Below are 20000 nucleotides of genomic sequence, written 5' to 3'. Positions count from 1 at the left end.
TAGATTTCTTAACTGATGAAAATCGAAGGCAGAAATCAACATTGTAGTGTCTAAATATGAGGTCGATTGGTGTATTTGTGGCGTACATCACGATCGGCTGAGTTGTTGGCCTCACGTTTGTCAGTTAGCCTGTGGCTAGGCTACTTTTCGCCAACGTTAGCATCCGGTTTAGTATAGAAAGGCTATGCTTGCACGCATTCGCTCCGGTCCAAAATGGCAAGTCTGCCGCCCTGTGGCCACAGGAAGGAACAATTTAAAGAAAGCGTTTCAGACGGACAACAATTTAATGAAAGCGTTTCAGACGGACAACAATTGAATGAAAGCGTTTCAGACGGACGGACGGACGGACAGACCCTGTTATAGAGATGCTGGACGCATCTAAAAATATATGTATATATTTTGGTTCGATCGCGCTGTAGGCTCTTATTTTGAAATCGCGCCCCAGGCGCTTGGAAGAAACATGCCGAGCCCCTCTCCCTCCAGGTCCTTATTGGAAGAAATTTGGAAAAACTGGCCCTCGGGGACTTTTAATTGAGTAGCACGCACGCACGCACGCAAGCAGGCACGCACGCACGCAGGCACGCACGCAGGCACGCAGGCACGCAGGCACGTAGGCACACAGGCACGCACGCACGCACGCAGGCACGCACGCATGCACGCACGCACGCACGCACGCACGAACGCAGATGCCATAGAGTAGAACAGTGACTCACGGACAGGGTGGCTTCGCCTGTTCCAGTGGCGTTTACTTTCAGGTTCTGGGTCAGGTCCATCTGTAAATACCAGCAAACAACAATGGCACATAAGCAAAGGAAGACAACGGAATACCAAATGGCAGAAGCAACGAAAGCTGCTAAAAACAGGGTCTAGCACAGAGGGCTTCAAAGGCATCAGACGAGAAGTTTAACTTCAGTGAAAAATATGGAATAAGCAATGACGCGGGTCATATTTCGCACTGTTGGTGACAGAGCTTTCAGCGTTGCTGCCCCCACGCTCTGGAACAGTCTACCTCCCAACAAACACCAAGCCCCCACACTGGCTACGTTCAAGAAGCCCTGTAAATCCCATCTATTCACTTTTAACACACTGGTCCACCCCCCCCCTGCCCCTTCACCCCCCTGCTGTCAACCATACAGGTGAGAAGCGGCCGACACCTGGGTGGCAACACACACTCTCTCTCTGTCTATCTCTCTCTCTCCCTTTACATACCTTGTCTGAGCGTGTGACGTATGCGTTGCTGCTGTCGATGGTCCATCGTACAGGTGAGGAGCGTCCGGACACCTGGATGGCCACACACTCTCTCTCTGTCTCTCTCTCTCTCTCTCTCTCTCTCTCTCTCTCTCTCTCTCTCTCTACATACCTTGTCTGAGCGTGTGACGTATGCGTTGCTGCTGTCGATGGTCCATCGTACAGGTGAGGAGCGTCCGGACACCTGGATGGCCACGTCCAGACTCTGCTCCTGCTGTTTCACCTGGGCACTGAACTCCGCTACGGCCTGGAACACCATGATGGTGGACTGGAGATGTGCACGCGCGCACACACACACACACACACACACACACACACACACACACACACACACACACACACACACACACACACACACACACACACACACACACACACACACACACACACACACACACCATATTATATACATTACACACACACACACACACACACACATACACACACACACACACACACACACACACACACACACACACACACACACACACACACACACACACACACACACACACACTATTACAGTACACACACACACTCAGGCACACACTTGCACGCACGTGCACGCGCACGCGCACGCGCACACGCACACACACACACACACACACACACACACACACACACACACACACACACACACACACACACACACACACACACACACACACACACACACACACACACCACATTATTACAGTACACACACACACACACACCACATTATTACAGTACACACACACACACACTCAAGCGCACACATGCACGTACGCACGCACACGCACACACACACACAAACACAGACACAGATACAGACACACACAGACACACACACACACACACACACACACACACACACTGAGTCAATGCTTTACCTGTGTTGATCCATAGCCCCCTCCGAAAAATTGCTGCTCATTCAGCCAGGCGACTATGGGCGCGGCCTTGTCGAACTCCCCAGCCTTCACCAGAGCCAGAAGGGCATACGCTGTGGCCTCCATGGAGAAAAGGTTGTTGCTCCTCACACGCCAATGGGATCGATCTGGAAATAACATGCATTATGTATTTATCAATGCCAAATGCATTACACCAGGGGTGTCAAACTCAAATTGACTGAGGGCCAAAATCAAAATCTGGACTGAAGTCGCGGGCCGAACTCAACAATTATTTTTAAAAATGGACTAAAATTGTGCATGCATGCACTTCATACTCATAGTTAAATTTCACATATACTCTTTCACATCATATTTTCCTGTTCACGTGTGTCTGCACATCCTGTGATACAGCAAATTTCATGTTCAAGTTGTGTGACGGTGTACATTAATGGTGTATGTGGGCCAACTGTAATACACATTTTAAATGATCTCGCAGGCCGAATGAAATGGCTCCGCGGGCCAAATTTTGACATCCCTGCATTACACTAATATTGAAAACAGATGGAAAGTGGAAATGATATGTGGGTCATTCCACGCCAAATCTCCGAATCATCCCGCACGACCATCTCAGATTTGGCAGAAAAAAATCAAGGAGGTTCACAAACGTCCCAATAGGAAAAGTGCAAAATTATAGCTCTCAACTCCTCATAGTTTTGTCACTAAAAATGTTTATGTCAGGTACCCCCCTGACTCGTTTGGAACAGACTTCTCAGAGAGCCCACTTTCAGATTGCCGTATCCAAAAAACTGCTTTAAGTAGGTCCTTACAAATTTCAAAGGGTAAGATATGGAACATGTACTTGTGAAATGTGGATTTTCACACATCCTCTTGTCATTTACCACCGTTTTCTGGGGGCTTAAAGTTGCTTGAAAAATTCTCACCTTTGAATTTGTGGGCATCTTTGAAGGACTGTGGTAAGCGCAGTTTTAAAGACAGAGGTTTGATACGGACAATGTATGTTCCCAGCCATTCTGTGCATGTTGTGTTGAAAGACTGATCTTCTGCGATGAACAGTTTAGAAGATAAGAAGTCTTTAAAATGGAAAAACTGAAACTTGGTGACATCTTTGCCATGTCATTAAAAAAAATGTTACGACTCACCACCATATTATCAACAGTTTTGGAAAGATTAGATGTCTGTTCTTAACATATCCAAAAACTGTAATGGTATTCTGCCTCATTTGGTCACAATGATTTTTCAAAAACCCACTGTTGGGTGACTTTCATAGCTCCTATGAAAAATTGATATTAGTGGCATCTTCGCCATGTTATACAAAAGAAATGACAGAACTCACCACTATGACATTTACAGTTTTAGAAAGACTCAATGTCTGTTTTTAACATATCCAAAAACTGGGGTGGTGCTCTGTCTCATTTTTTAAGAATGGACTTGTAAAAACGGCTGTGTGACATCTGCAGCTTGCTTCTCTATTGAGGTGGGGCCCCTGCTCTGATCTTTGCAGGCTACATGGGGGCCCTATCTACCAGTATTTGCCATGAGGCTCTATGTGCAATTGTTCCGCCACTGTGAATGACTTGAGCAATTTGAGTCAGACATTTTTGATACAAGATATTTGACTTGAGCATTTTCGACACACTCAATATAATACGGCAAAAAAGTAAAAGTGGCTGTTGACAGAGGTTTTTTTCAGCTTTTTCTGTAACTACATTCCAGTAAATCAAAGGTTATAGACGTGTGTAAACTTCATCTTCAGGCACTGAAAACCAAATACCGGAATAAAGTGATGAAATGTTGAATCACTGAAACATCCCCGTAGATCTTGAAACAAGTACATCCTGACTATCACCACATTTCAATGCTTTTTATTACAATTCATATCCATCTTTAATAACTTGTTTACCAATTTTGATGCAGTTCTGAAGTCTGCTGTGGACTATTTTGGATTGTGTATGAGATATTATCTTTTATCATGTGATTATTCTTTCTACATTTAATTTGTGTTTCACTTCATGTATACACAGTAAATTGTGTAGTGTTAAAATAACACTTAAAGAGTTAAAATTAACACTGTTCTAGTGTCTATTTGGTCCTGCTCCAGATCAGTGTTAAACACTGGTGTTAGATTTATAGTGTTAAGCTAACACTATAAAGAGTAAAGCAGTTTCGGGGAGCACCCTACTAACAATTTTTAGTTCTAAGAAGGTTCCTGGAACACAAGCCCTTGGTTCCAGTTTAGTTCTGGGTACGTCCCCAGAGTCATGTTTGGTTATTTTTCCGTTCTCACTTGGTTGGCAGGAAAGTTTAATTTTCGTTCCTAGAATGTTATATGTGTAGTTCCCATTCCGTTCCCTTATTGTTCTCTCACTGTCACGTTATTCCTGTTCATGTCATGTTTGTTCCCTTGCCATTCCCATATGGTTCCCTTAACCTTGTTGGTTGCATATTTGGTTCCTTAGACATGCTCCTGATGTTCCCCAACCTTGTTTATTATTGTGAATGTGTTTTGGTCCTGCCCCACTATCTCTCACCATAGTTGAGGTACCCTGATCATGGTAATTAAGCACCTCCCATCCTCCACCATGACTGAAACACCCTGCGCCTGGCATCAGTTTGCCACACTGCTCTCTTAAGATAATGTTTAAAGTTGTTGATAAATATAAAATGTTTATGTGTAATAGATTAGTCTATGCTGCACTGCACCACAATGTGAAAGAAATATCAGCTGAACATGTATGAACACAATCTAGTGGGGATTAATACCAAATGTTTTCCTTAATGAAGTTTAAAATATAACCACACCATCTACATCAAGTGCACAGTGGAGCAAGCAAAGTAACATGTGCTGTTACTGACTAGCTCACAAAGCAAGGCACAAGATGTAGCTAACAAATGCCATAAGCCAAAAGCGCCTTTAGCTTGCTTGCAAACATCAAGTGCACAATGGAGCAAACAATGTAACATGTGCTGTTACTGACTAGCTCACAAAGCAAGACACAAGATGTAGCTCACAAATTCCATAAGCCAAAAGCACCTTTAGCTTGCTTGCAAAGCAGGTAAACAAGCGCTATGCTGTGCCATGCTGACCAGCCAGCAGGCAGGCAGGCAAATATTTAAAGCACTGTGACAGTCCAGGTTTATATACAGGCTCAAGAGTACCATGTGACCAGATTGATTAGGAGTTTTTCAGGTGCAAGCAATTGAGTCATGATATACCAGCCCTAAGTAATTAGGTTTGGCCAGGCGCTGATGGACAGATTGGTTGTGAGGGGCCTGCTTGTTACCGGCAAAGGTGTAACATGATCTCAAGTTATTTCTTTCACTCAACACATCTTTTGTGTGATGTTGTGTGCACAGCCAAACCTTAGATCAACCCAACCAAGTTGAGTTAAATGAATGAAATGGAATAAATAAAAAAAAGTTTGTGTACATGATTAAATCTGGAGGAAATACTGTTACCAATATGTAGACGTATATGATTTAATCGGGTGGACAGTCATCATTGCTTATGCTCTGAACAACACAGTATAAACAAAGTTGGGCAGACAAACTCCATCACCTCGAGGAGGCGGGGGCTCTCTGGAGTACTTCTAACTCCACACAATTTAACAACTTCATTTGTCACTGACACTGGAGAGCATCTCACTCCATTTGGTGTTGGAATTACTCCAATAGTGTTAATAAGCCTTAACACTGCAAAATTAACACTGGCAAATTTACTGTGTAAATGTATGTCAATTTGTACAAACTCATCAGGGTTAATGATCAACATCAATAAACATTAATGCTTGCATTACTCAGCTCTGAGACAGAGGTGTCCCTTGATGAGAATTCAGTCAGTCTTGCAGTGGTCTAGCACCATGCTCAGGGTAGCTCAGTCATGGTGATTGGAGGGGCAGGACAGCTGTTTAGTCAGGTTACCTCCCTACGAACAGTCTCCTCCTTTTGTATCATCACTGTTTTTTCTCTTCTCCATGATCATAAAAGTGTCCCACCCCCCAAAAAAAACCATGACAAAGGTGACCTGTTCATAGAACTTGGCCCCGCCCCAGTCCTAACCATGACCGAGGAACCTAGCGCTTTGTATTGGTTCATGGCAACGGTCTGTGTGTATCATATGTACCTCTGTAAACAGAACAAAGTTGCAGAAATGTTGGGAAATTTAAGGTGTATCAAAATGAAAAATATGAAAATATCTTTCCAGCTAAGAGAAATTTCTCAAAAAAAATGTGTATGAGTTTGGCAAACATCCTGTATCAAGACTATGTGTTAACAATGCTACTTTACCAATCAGAATGATTCAATTAATTTATCACTACTGCAATTCAAGACTTACTTTACGGTATAATAGCAAAATGTTAACTCCTACAGTGTTGAGGTTTAAACACATGGCCATAACCTTTAATTCACAAACATTTAGTTACCAAAAAAATTAGTTACCTTAAAGCCAAAAGAAAAAGAAAAATAATAATGGTATATAAATCACTCAACTGTTTCTTATTGTGTGCTTCAAAAATACTCAATTCACATTTCTTGTATCAAAAATGCCCAAGTCAAACTGCCTGTCATTCACAGTGTCAGCTCAAATAGATTGGCACCCAAAAGTCTGCAAAGGTCATGATTATGGCCCCTACCACAAATTCAGGAGGGCCCTGGACAAATGCCCTGCTTGTCCCCCTGTAGCTCCGCCCCTGGTAATTCATGTGACTTAGGCATTTTCACAGGAGCTGCTGATGTAACAGCAAAGGGTTTTTCAAGAGTCATTACAAGACATTGATGCAGAACACCATCCCAGTTTTTGGATATGTTACAAACAGACATCCTATCTTTCCAAAACTGTTCAGTTCATTGTGGTGATTGCTGTCATTGTTTTGGTATAGCATGGCAAAGTTGCCCCCCAATATCAGGTTTTCATAGGAGCAGTGGAAGTCACACAACAGTGGGTTTTTAAAAAATCATTGTGACCAAATGAGGCAGAATACCATCACAGTTTTTGGATATGTTAAGAACAGATATCTAATCTTTCCAAAACTGTTGATAATATTGTGGTGAGTCGTGACATTTTTTTTAAATAACGTGGCAAAGATGGTACCAAGTTTCAGTTTTTCCATTTTAAAGACTTCATATCTTCTAAACTGTTCATCGCAGAAGATCAGCCTTTCAACACAACATGCACAAAATGGTTGGGAACATACATTGTCCATATCAAACCTCTGTCTTTAAAACTGCACTTACCACAGTCATTCAACGATGCCCACAAATTCAAAGGTGAGAATTTTTCAAGCAACTTTAAGCCCCCAGAAAACGGTGGTAAATGACAAGAGGATGTGTGAAAATCCACATTTCACAAGTACATGTTCGAAATGTTACCCCTTGAAATTCATAAGGACCTACTTAAAGTAGTTTTTTAGATACAACACTCTGAAAGTGGGCTCTCTGAGAAGTCTGTTCCAAAAGAGTCAGGGGGGTACCTGACAAAAACATTTTTAATGACAAAACTATGAGGAGTTGAGAGCTATAATTTTGCACTTTTCCTATTGGGACGTTTGTGAACCTCCTTGATTTTTTTCTGCCAGATCTGAGATGGTCGTGCGGGATGATTCGGAGATTTGGCGTGGAATGACCCATGTGTATGATGCAAGGAACTTTTAACACACAAAACAGCAGAAAACGTGTATCTCCACTTTCTGTCATATTTATTATTATTTGGATGTGATTTGCATGTGTGTTTTTGTCTATTTGTGTTTATATTCTACTTTTATTCTGTGAGACCAAAGGCAATTTTCATCCTGGCATGACAATAAAGTCTATTCTATTCTTCTTCTATTCTGTATATGATACTTAACATAATGTGTACATAATACTGCATTATACCTTCAAAGGCATGCTTGAAGAGCACTTCCTGGTTGAGTTTGTTGGCATTAGCAAGAGCATAGGACACCATGGCAACGGCGTAGGGATTGGTCAGGGTGTTAAGTCGGCCTTCCAGGTACTCTATGGCTTTCTTCATACTCCCTGGCAGACTCTGTGGAGACATACAGCACGTGTATATTTTATTATGCTACATGCCACATGTGTATATAATTATACTGCAGTGCTATTTGGAATAGGAAACAACCAAATGGCTCAGTGTCTAGGAATCGTCTTTAAAAGGGGTAAACCAAAGAGAGATTGACAATATATCAAATGTAACACAACACAGCAACAGTAACGCATAAAGCTAACTGATCTTGTTCACAATACACCTGGCGAGGGCACGGCACAGGTTAAGTCCTTCTGGCTCCTCCCCCACACACCTGTGACCAATACCCTTGTAAGGTTTTCGAGTCTGTAGTCAGAAGGACCCAGACTTGAGTGGTGTATATAAAAGAGTGTAAAAGGTCCCGTTAGGGTCCCACTGTGAAATAGGGTGGCGGAATGTGTACACATGTGGTCAAACATGGCCGATCTCCCGGTTGTATGCAGCCTTCAAAAGTTTCCACCCAAAGCATTCATTTCCAGAGCTACTCATAGAGTATCATTCATACACAAAGGGGAATTGATAAAATAACTGATTTTCTCATTTTAAAAGCATAAAACCACTTGACCAGAGATCACCGCATTGCATAATTCTGTTCTCTCTATGGCTCTGGGATCCATTTAACTAAAGTCTACACACCCCTTAAAGGGGTATGCCACTGGGTCATTCCACGCCAAATCTCCGAATCATCCCGCACGACCATCTCAGATCTGGCAGAAAAAAATCAAGGAGGTTCACAAACGTCCCAATAGGAAAAGTGCAAAATTATAGCTCTCAACTCCTCATAGTTTTGTCATTAAAAATGTTTTTGTCAGGTACCCCCCTGACTCGTTTGGAACAGAGTTCTCAGAGAGCCCACTTTCAGAGTGTTGTATCTAAAAAACTACTTTAAGTAGGTCCTTATGAATTTCAAGGGGTAACATTTGGAACATGTACTTCTGAAATGTGGATTGTCAGACACCCTCTTGTCATTTACCACCGTTTTCTGGGGGCTTAAAGTTGCTTGAAAAATTCTCACCTTTGAATTTGTGGGCATCTTTGAATGACTGTGGTAAGTGCAGTTTTAAAGACAGAGGTTTGATATGGACAATGTATGTTCCCAACCATTCTGTGCATGTTGTGTTGAAAGACTGATCTTCTGCGATGAACAGTTTAGAAGATATGAAGTCTTTAAAATGGAAAAACTGAAACTTGGTGCCATCTTTGCCACGTTATTTAAAAAAAATGTCACGACTCACCACAATATTATCAACAGTTTTGGAAAGATTAGATATCTGTTCTTAACATATCCAAAAACTGTGATGGTATTCTGCCTCATTTGGTCACAATGATTTTTTAAAAACCCACTGTTGTGTGACTTCCACTGCTCCTATGAAAACCTGATATTGGGGGGCAACTTTGCCATGCTATACCAAAACAATGACAGCAATCACCACAATGAACTGAACAGTTTTGGAAAGATAGGATGTCTGTTTGCAACATATCCAAAAACTGGGATGGTGTTCTGCATCAATGCCTTGCAATGACTCTTGAAAAACCCTTTGCTGTTACATCAGCAGCTCCTGTGAAAATGCCTAAGTCACATGAATTACCAGGGGCGGAGCTATAGGGGGACAAGCAGGGCATTTGTCCAGGGCCCTCCTGAATTTGTGGTAGGGGCCTTAATCATGACCTTTGCAGACTTTTGGGTGCCAATCTATTTGGGCTGACACTGTGAATGACAGGCAGTTTGACTTGGGCATTTTTGATACAAGAAATGTGAATTGAGTATTTTTGAAGCACACAATAAGAAACAGTTGAGTGATTTATATACCATTATTATTTTTCTTTTTCTTTTGGCTTTAAGGTAACTAATTTTTTTGGTAACTAAATGTTTGTGAATTAAAGGTTATGGCCATGTGTTTAAACCTCAACACTGTATGAGTTAACATTTTGCTATTGTACCGTAAAGTAAGTCTTGAATTGCAGTAGTGATAAATTAATTAATCATTCTGATTTGTTAAGTAGCATTGTTAACACATAGTCTTGATTCAGGATGTTTGCCCAACTTTTTTACAGCATATGACTTTTAATCCTTATTTCTTTTAGCTGAAAGGATATTTTGAAATTTTGCTTCAATACATTTCAAATTTCCCATCACTTCAGCAACTTTGTTCTGTTTACATATCAAACAGATAGACCTTTGGCATGAACCAATACAAAGCGCTAGGTTCCTCGGTCATGGTTAGGACTGGGGCGGGGCCAAGTTCTATGAACAGGTCACCTTTGTCATGGTTTTTTCGGGGGGGGGTGGGACACTTTTATGATCATGGAGAAGAGAAAAAAACAGTGATGATACAAAAGGAGGAGACTGTTCGTAGGGAGGTAACCTGATTAAACAGCTGTCCTGCCCCTCCAATCACCATGACTGAGCTACCCTGAGCATGGTGCTAGACCACTGCAAGACTGACTGAATGCTCATCAAGGGTCAACTCTTTCTCAAAGCTGAGTATTACAAGCATTAATGATTAATGTTTGACATTAACCCTAATGAGTTTGCACAAATGGACATACATGTATACATGAAGTGAAATACATATCAAATGTAGAAAAAATATTCACATGATAAAAAGTAATATCTCATACACAATCCAAAATAATCCACAGCAGACCTCAGAACTGCTTCAAAATTGGTAAACAAGTTATTTAAGATGGTTATGAATTGTAATAAAAAGCATTGCGATGTGGTGATAGTCAGGATGTACTTGTTTCAAGATCTACTGGGATGTTTCAGTGATTCAACATTTCATCACTTTATTCCGGTATTTGGTTTTCAGTGCCTGAAGATGAAGTTTACACACGTCTATAACCTTTGATTTACTGGAATGTAGTTACAGAAAAAGCTGAAAAAAAAACCTCTGTCAACAGCCACTTTTACTTTTCTGCCGTATTATATTGAGTGTGTCGAAAATGCTCAAGTCAAATATCTTGTATCAAAAATGTCTGACTCAAATTGCTCAAGTCATTCACAGTGGCGGAACAATTGCACATAGGGCCTCATGGCAAATACTGGTAGATAGGGCCCCCATGTAGCCTGCAAAGATCAGAGCAGGGGCCCCACCTCAATAGAGCAGCAAGCTGCAGATGTCACACAGCCGTTTTTACAAGTCCATTCTTAAAAAATGAGACAGAGCACCACCCCAGTTTTTGGATAGGTTAAAAACAGACATTGAGTCTTTCTAAAACTGTAAATGTCATAGTGGTGAGTTCTGTCATTTCTTTTGTATAACATGGCGAAGATGCCACTAATATCAATTTTTCATAGGAGCTATGAAAGTCACCCAACAGTGGGTTTTTGAAAAATCATTGTGACCAAATGAGGCAGAATACCATCACAGTTTTTGGATATGTTAAGAACAGACATCTAATCTTTCCAAAACTGTTGATAATATGGTGGTGAGTCGTGACATTTTTTTTTAATGACATGACAAAGATGGCACCAAGTTTCAGTTTTTCCATTTTAAAGACTTTGTATCTTCTGAACTGTTCATCGCAGAAGATCAGTCTTTCAACACAACATGCACAGAATGGTTGGGAACATACATTGTCCATATCAAACCTCTGTCTTTAAAACTGCGCTTACCACAGTCCTTCAAAGATGCCCACAAATTCAAAGGTGAGAATTTTCCAAGCAACTTTAAGCCCCCAGAAAACGGTGGTAAATGACAAGAGGATGCGTGAAAATCCACATTTCACAAGTACATGTTCCAAATGTTACCCTTTGAAATTTGTAAGGACCTACTTAAAGCAGTTTTTTGGATACGGCAATCTGAAAGTGGGCTCTCTGAGAAGTCTGTTCCAAACGAGTCAGGGGGGTACCTGACATAAACATTTTTAATGACAAAACTATGAGGAGTTGAGAGCTATAATTTTGCACTTGTCCTATTGGGACGTTTGTGAACCTCCTTGATTTTTTTCTGCCAAATCTGAGATGGTCGTGCGGGATGATTCGGAGATTTGGCGTGGAATGACCCCACTATTTTGGGGGTTAATACAGTTTAAAAAATCGTTGGCTGGGGTTTATAAAGGTGGTAAAGTGTCTTATTTTTCATGTAAGCCATTGTCTTGCTTTAAGACAAGTTAAAAGAGGGAGCATGTCACTAAGCTAGTGAAAGTCAATGAATCACTGTAGCATGTAGCATGCTACACGGATGCATTGACTTTTACTAGCTTAGCGACATGCTCCTTCTTTTAACTTGTCTTGAAGCAAGACAACGGCTTACATGAAAAATAAGACACTTTACCACCTTTATAAACCCCAGCCAACGATTTAAAGTGTATTTATCTCCAAAATAGTGGCATACCCCTTTAACACAGGTCTACTGGAAAGTCTAGCTCCAAGCAGGATTCCAATTGCTCACTTTTAAACCAAACTCTGGATAGCATGGTCTGCATGGATGATATAGACATAGAGTACAGATACAGTCATACTCACAGTGACAGCTTGGCTGCAGTGTCTACTTCCTTCTTGCATGGCAATCAGCACAAACGCTGTCATGGAGGCGTCCGCATCACTTCCTCTTACGTCACCCTAGCAACGGTACAGGAATAGTTATGTACATGAAGCATTGGTGCCATCTAATTGTAACTATTACAGTTTATTAGCAACTCACAAAAAGTTACAGACATAGCAGTATCTCTAAAACGCGACACGTTTGGACCATAAGGCTTCATCACAAGATAAAAAAGGCAAAATATGTAGTAACTGCAATACTGCCTTTGTAGGTCAGTATAGGTATCAGTATCGACCATACCACCATCTCTGCATGGTACACATTGAAGGTCTCCTTGAAGGCTCCATTGGGCTCCTGGGAGTTCAGGACCAGCCACTTGAAAGCTCCACAGATGACCTTCTCATCAATACTAATCAGGTCGCTGGCCATGGAGAAGACCTTAGCCACGTACGCTGTTAGCCTGCATGGATGGATGGGTGGGTGGATGATGGACATAGATTATGGATGGATGGATGGATGGATAGATAGATAGATAGATAGATAGATAGATAGATAGATAGATAGATAGATAGATAGATAGATAGATAGATAGATAGATAGATAGATAGATAGATAGATAGATAGATAGATAGATCAAACATAATGTACATCAAACCATTTTGAAACTACTGACAACTAAATATTACACATAAAAACTGTTTAATTATATATGAGAATTATATTTATTTTACCAAGCGCTGCCGGGTTTGGCGGCCCACACGGCAAAAGCCCCATCTGGCTTGCGGAAGGCCAACTCCTGTTGGTAACCTACAACAGACAGACAGACAGACAGACAGACAGACAGACAGACAGACGCACGCACGCACGCACGCACGCACGGACTCACGGACTCACGCACGCACACACACACACACACACACACCACACACACACACACACACACACACACACACACACACACACACGCACACGCACACGCACACGCACACGCACACGCACACACACACACACACACCTCAAGTTGAATGTTTTGTTTGGCTGTGTTAAGTTTATTATTTTTTTCCAAATTCCCCTTAGCGGTCAATAAGGAATCAACTGTATTTTTGGAAAAAAGGTTCGCACACTCCTTTGGATTTGTTTCTTCTTTAAATTATTATTTCCTTTTATTCTTTCATTGGCAAGCATGATGACGTTTCGACCTCCCTGTCTTCCTCAGATTCCAATTCATTAGATGTTACAAACACATAAACAGACCTCTATAAATACACGTCAATCATTAAGTCCCTGGTGTAAGGTCAGCGTGTTTTTAAGTGTTAAGTTGAGCACCCATTTCAGACGGATGTGCTGTGCTTTCTTAGTCCATCAATTCTCAACTCACCCAGTTTGACGTAATTGACGGCGGTGGCTCTCTTCTCCGGGCCGACCTTCTCCCACTGTTTAGTGGCGTCCAGGTAGTGTGTGGCGATGAGAGGCAGGGTCATGGTGATCATGTTCTGCTCTCCGCATCCCCTAGGCTGCACTATCAAGGAGCCCATGGAGTCGCCAGTAATGGCCTTCTCAATGGTCTGGCTGATCTGATTGGCTAAATAAATAAAATAATGTTATTAATATTACATTAGTAATATAGTTAAAGGGACACTGTGAAGGAAATGGTCAAAAAAGGTACTGCAACTATGTTGCTCATTGAAACGGGGCTGCCTATTGCCAAATTTGATCTTTTCATGAAAGTTTACTCAGTAATAAACAAATATTTTCTAGTATGGTCCAAGTAGAGTCATTTTTGCAGCTAAAAATGTCTATTTATGGAAATTCAAAATGGCGGATAATGGAGAAGGTCCCTCTTTTCATGTATGAAAAGTGGAATTTTCCCAGTCATAGGGAATACTTAGAATTTGATGGTGGTAAGTATTCATGAAAAAGGTTACATTTGTGAATGGGCAGCGTGAATTCTGAAAATAACTAAAAATCCCACACAGTGTCCCTTTAAGACAATATAATATATAATATAAAAGTTGTTAATATTACATTAATTTAAAATAATATTAATTTAATCATGAAATTAAAACAAAAGTAAAATGGAAAGAGGTACGCGCATACAGAAAACAACAGCATAGGAACTGACCATAAAACTAGAGGGGATGTTATGAAGACCATTTAATAAAATACATTTTGCAATGAAATGCAATGAAATGCCCAATACAAAATGTCAATTTCCCAACATTCTACAAAATGGAGATACACCGTTTTGCAACTAAACCCTTCATTTTCAGTCTAACTCAATTTTGACAAAATGTGTAGGTCTTGCACTTGCTTTTGTGTGGTACCATACCATGCATTGTATGTTTTGCATATAAGGAAAGGGACACTTTTAAAATAAGGGTCATATAAGAATTGTGTAGTGCATTGTGGAACATTTTTTTCAGTTTTATATACTGTATATTTTTCCATAATATAGTAGGCAATAGTAGTACTCAGTCTCACCATTTGCACTATTAAAATTCATAGCTATCTGTAAACTGTCGTTTGCACTATCATACCAAGTCAGATCTGTTTTTAGTTGCCTTCCACTGAGAATAGATGTCTGTAAATGCCACTGCTACCTCTGTCACTTGCTGTGTCACTTAGTGCCTTTATTCTCAGCCTGTCACGACTATGTGCATACCTTCAGGACAGCACAAGATGTTTGTGTAGTTTATATATACACTCTAAGAAAATTTCCCTGCAAAATAACGGCAGTTACTGGCAATTATATTTACCTGTAATTCTACTGTTATTTCACACCAAAAATCAAATACAGCTCATTGCTGTTTAATGTATCACAGTATATAACATTTTTTCAGCAGCAATTGAACTGTTAAATAACAGTACTCTACAGAAAAATAACAGTATATTTCAGTTAAAAAGTTGAATTGTACTGTGTGATGACAGGCAAATACTGGGTCATAGTTGTATTCATGAATATGGCCATGGCAACTTCCCACCCCACCCATCATTCTCCATAACTGTGGTACCCTGGCCATGTTACCACCCCACCCTCCCATCGTTCACCATGACTGGAGTGCCTTGAGCATGATACTATGACGCAATGCTGTATTGAGAAAATGGTTTGCGGTGGTCCTTTGAAAGTGTGGGCATGAACAAAATGTCAGAGTACGCAGTGCTATGTTACAATGATAGTGTGCAAGGTGGGCTTTTTACTGTATCTCTTGGTGAGCCAATGATGAATATAGCATTGGTCAGTCTTTAAAAAATGATTTTGCACCAAGTAGCACAGCAAACAAGCAGCACTACAAGCTAGCTCTCAAAGCAATGCCTAATTTGCAGCAGGCACATTATATGCCACAATGCCACAAATGATGCCACATACAGCAAGTTTTCACAAAGAGGAAAGTGTGCAAGCATGTAAGCAAGCTTGTAGGCAAGCTTGTAGGCAAACAAGTGCTATGCTGTGCCATGCAGGCCAGCCAGCAGGCAGACAAGCAACTGAAGTGTTGATAGTCCAGATTTATATACAGGTGCAAGAGTACCATGTGACCAGAGTCATCAGGCCCTTGGCAGGTGACGTCCGTAATTGAATAATGGCATAACAGCCCTACTCAGATGAGGCCAGGCACTGATTAGCAGATTGGTTTAGATGGGGCTGCTTGTTGCAAGAGTGTTACAAGTTCTTAAAATGTTTCAGCCATTCACACTTTCATCACTATCAAAATGCATGTGCTACTCACACTTTGCTGCATCAAGCACTTTTTAAGTATTGCAGTTTCCTTAGAAATTGTTTCATCATGCTTGATAGTATCAGATAATCTTTAACCAGTCAGAATGACTTCAGTTCTTCAGGTGGTATTGAAGTTTGATGGTGATCACGGACAAGTGGAGGATGAATGGGTTTCAATGGTGCTGCCTAAAATAACTTGTTATTTTCTAGAGATGTACCGGTTCCGGTTCCGGTTCCGGATCCGGATCCGTCAGGATAATAGAGTTTTTCACAGAGTACGGGTCCGGCAGGATCTTAAGCAGTGGATCCGGTATCCGGCATGTTACCTAAAAATCAGGGTCTGGTGCATGTCTAGCCTAGGTGAAATCGCTTTGGAAGCGGCTTTTGAAGGCAGTGTGGCAATAAGCCAATGAGTCTAAACAATAGTTTGCACCAACGTAATAAAAAGGGCCCACGTGTGCGAGTAGACTATATGTTTCAGACCTTTTGTAGGATCCGGTATACGGTTCCGGATCCGGCAGGATCTTATTCAGTGGATCTGGTATCCGGCAGGATCCTAAAAATCAGGATCCGGTGCATCTCTAGTTTTTTCCACAACAGCGAATACTGCTATTGTGCAGTACTTACTGTTTATGCTCAATATGTGACTCAAAGTAATATTTTCACAGTAGTTGTCTGTTTTTTCGAAAAGCAGTAGAATGCTGTTGCAGAATTTCCGTAAATAAACAGCTATTTGTTACAGTGTAGGTTATGTATAGTTGTCATTAGTTTCGTATTAGTTTGATTCTACACACATTCACCATGTTTATTTACTGTATGTGTCCACTTTATGGGGCAGCCATGGCCAAGTGGTTAAGGAGATGGGCTTTGGGTTGCAGGTTCGAATCTCACCCTTCCACTCTCAATCTCCCTTGAGCAAGGCACTTAGCACCACACAGCTCTAGGGACTTTAACCAGTACCCTGTACCTAATATAACTGTAAGTCGCTTTGGACAAAAGCGAAAGCTAAGTGCAATGTAATGCAATGAAACTTTAAATCCCACTTTTTTTACACAGGCTTTCTATGCTATTCTATTCTGCTCTATTTTGTTCTATTCTATGCTATTCTATTCTGTTCTGTTCTGTTCTGTTCTGTTCTGTTCTGTTCTATTCTGTTCTGTTCTATTCTACTCGGTTTACCTGAGACTGTGAAGAAGGTGCTGGCCGGCGTTCCTGGCACTTGTTTGAGCGGCACCTGGTTGATAATGTCCTCTATCTGAACTCCACCTTCATTAATGAGATACACATGAACACACACACACACACACACACACACACACACACACACACACACACACACACACACACACACACACACACACACACACACACACACACACACACACACACACACACACACACACACACACACACACACACACACACACATACAAAAATACATATGTATGTGCATTTTATATTTCCATTTCAAGTATATACAATTTTACAATTTAACAATCTAGAGCAATATAATGTAGCCAAATGTATCTGCCAAACAAAGCAAAAAGTCAGTAACTGCATTGTTGATTGTTAAATGTGGATTATTGTGATATTAATGAAATATTTCAAAATATAAAGTTAAAAAGTTTATCGATTGATCGGCAAAGGATGTATTACTATAACAAGTGAGGAGCAAAATCCAGCTACATGACAATAATCTACCTGAAACTATACTATTAAAATCATTTTAGTAATTTTTAAACTCATTTTAATTTGGAGCGGTGCACAGTAACCTTTTTGCTTTGTATTCAAATTTTTCTACTACGTATTTAAATGCAATATTATACGGCATAATTGAATATAATTTAATGTATCCTATTGCTCAATGACTTACCGTGCTTCAGTGGGTTCAGCACCACTTTAGCCACCTGCATTTCTGACCGCAAGCCCTCCGCCTACAGGATAAGTAAGGATTACATTTATTACATATACATTACACATTTATTAAATGCAGGGCTGGGCTGTGGTCAAAAACCGGAATGGGCATTTTAGGCTTCCACAAGTCTACAGTCCATACTGAATATGCACCAATGGGCCCAACTTTCTAAATAATGGCCCAATACCCAAAACACCCAAGCACATCGCCCCTTGGAACAGTAGGCCCACCGGGAAAATGCCTTGTGTGCCAGACTACCAGTCCAGCCCTGATTAAATGTAATTGAGTATGAATGTTCCAATCACACACAAACATGCAAGCATGCACGTGCACGCACACACCCGCGCACGCACGCACACAATGCCTTATTTTGTAATGTACAGCATACTCACAACCACCAGTAGCTCCTTCTTAACTCCATCAGTGATAATTTCATCGTAGACAGCCGCCTTGACCTGTAGTCAGGAATGTATTTAAACTAATTTAATTTAACCCTATCGCGCCGGATGCATCATCTATGATGCATCAGATTCAAAGCCCTCTCCACGCTGACACACAAAAAAATCCATCTCAAAAACATCCTGCGTGTCATTTCCAAACGTCCTGCAGTACACGGAAACCGCCACAAGAGAGCAGCGGTCAACAACAAGTTGATCACAGCTCGGCGAAAAATGCAAAAATGGAGTAGAAGCGGTTTCCCTGACCGACGCTGAGATATCGTCAAATTGCAAAAGGTTTGTGTACAAATTTCCGAAATATAACTCTACATCCTTTAATTTGAACACTTGCTTTGTGCAATTAATCAAGGAAGAGTTTATATTTTTACACCGTGTTGCAGAGAGATTGTGCTAAAACTGATGAAACATATAAGCACCATCCGGCGGTGGCAGGAAGTCAGCCATCAATGCATTTGCTCCATAGGGAAACTTACAAAGCATACCACGACGATCGTTTAACAAAACACACAAGTTGTTTTACTTCAAGACAAAGATATTGCCTTAAGAAACAGGTTTTACTTGCAATTTTGAAAATGTAATGCAAAATGTTGAAATTATGATCTCGTAAAAAATGCATTGAAGTGAATGGAGAAATGGTCCAATTGTAGTAATGGACCCATATATTCAAATTACACATCAAAAATGAATAATGATCTATATTACACTCATAAATAGGTTGTTGAGCATTTGATCAGCTATGTTTTTACATAGATTTTAAAAAAATACCCAACCAGGCTGTGGGAAATGTAAAATATGGTCCTGCTAAAACAAGGATGGCAGGATCTCACTAAATACTGTATTTAAAGATAATCCTCAAATTAAATTGTCTGACAACTTTTTTAAATTAAAAAAAAGTTGTAAATGCATTAAAAGTCATTTTTCAATGGTCATGAAATTGGAATTTTCATTCATTAAAAGCCTGATGCATCATATATGATGCATTAAATATCTCAGTGACCTTAACAAAATTTTGATTTTTTTTTTTTACATTTCTTATAAGGGACCAATATTGAAGCAAATTCCAAAAAAATAGAATTTTCTCTCATTGCTTTCATGGTTCAGGTTTCACAGGGTTAATATTTAAACAATTTAAAAAATATATTATATTACAATGTTACACCTAGGATAATATAAATAAACATGTAGCAAAATATCTTTATTTTTTCTTACTGTATGTCTTCTGTTGTCCTGTATTACACTTAAGGCAGGCTCAAACTACACGACTA

General features: G+C 40.5%; 1 protein-coding gene across 1 annotated transcript in view; it reads right to left on the bottom strand.

The window, feature by feature from the left end:
- The window catches only part of LOC134453724 (complement C3-like), a 59935-nt gene that overhangs the window by 10770 nt on the left and 29165 nt on the right, over positions 1-20000 (bottom strand). Inside the window, exons 22-32 of the mRNA XM_063204507.1 lie at positions 18670-18732; positions 18236-18296; positions 17542-17628; positions 14026-14229; positions 13379-13454; positions 12948-13107; positions 12629-12724; positions 8010-8160; positions 2121-2284; positions 1361-1516; positions 714-773 (exon numbers count right to left, since the gene is read on the bottom strand). Coding sequence (XP_063060577.1) covers positions 714-773; positions 1361-1516; positions 2121-2284; positions 8010-8160; positions 12629-12724; positions 12948-13107; positions 13379-13454; positions 14026-14229; positions 17542-17628; positions 18236-18296; positions 18670-18732 — 1278 coding nt within the window. The remainder of the gene's footprint in view (positions 1-713; positions 774-1360; positions 1517-2120; positions 2285-8009; positions 8161-12628; positions 12725-12947; positions 13108-13378; positions 13455-14025; positions 14230-17541; positions 17629-18235; positions 18297-18669; positions 18733-20000) is intronic.

The sequence above is a fragment of the Engraulis encrasicolus genome, chromosome 1, assembly GCF_034702125.1.
Source record: "Engraulis encrasicolus isolate BLACKSEA-1 chromosome 1, IST_EnEncr_1.0, whole genome shotgun sequence".
NCBI classification, from domain to species: domain Eukaryota; kingdom Metazoa; phylum Chordata; class Actinopteri; order Clupeiformes; family Engraulidae; genus Engraulis; species Engraulis encrasicolus.
The sequence above is the reverse complement of the archived record's forward strand: the minus strand, read 5'-3'. Positions and strand labels throughout refer to the sequence as shown.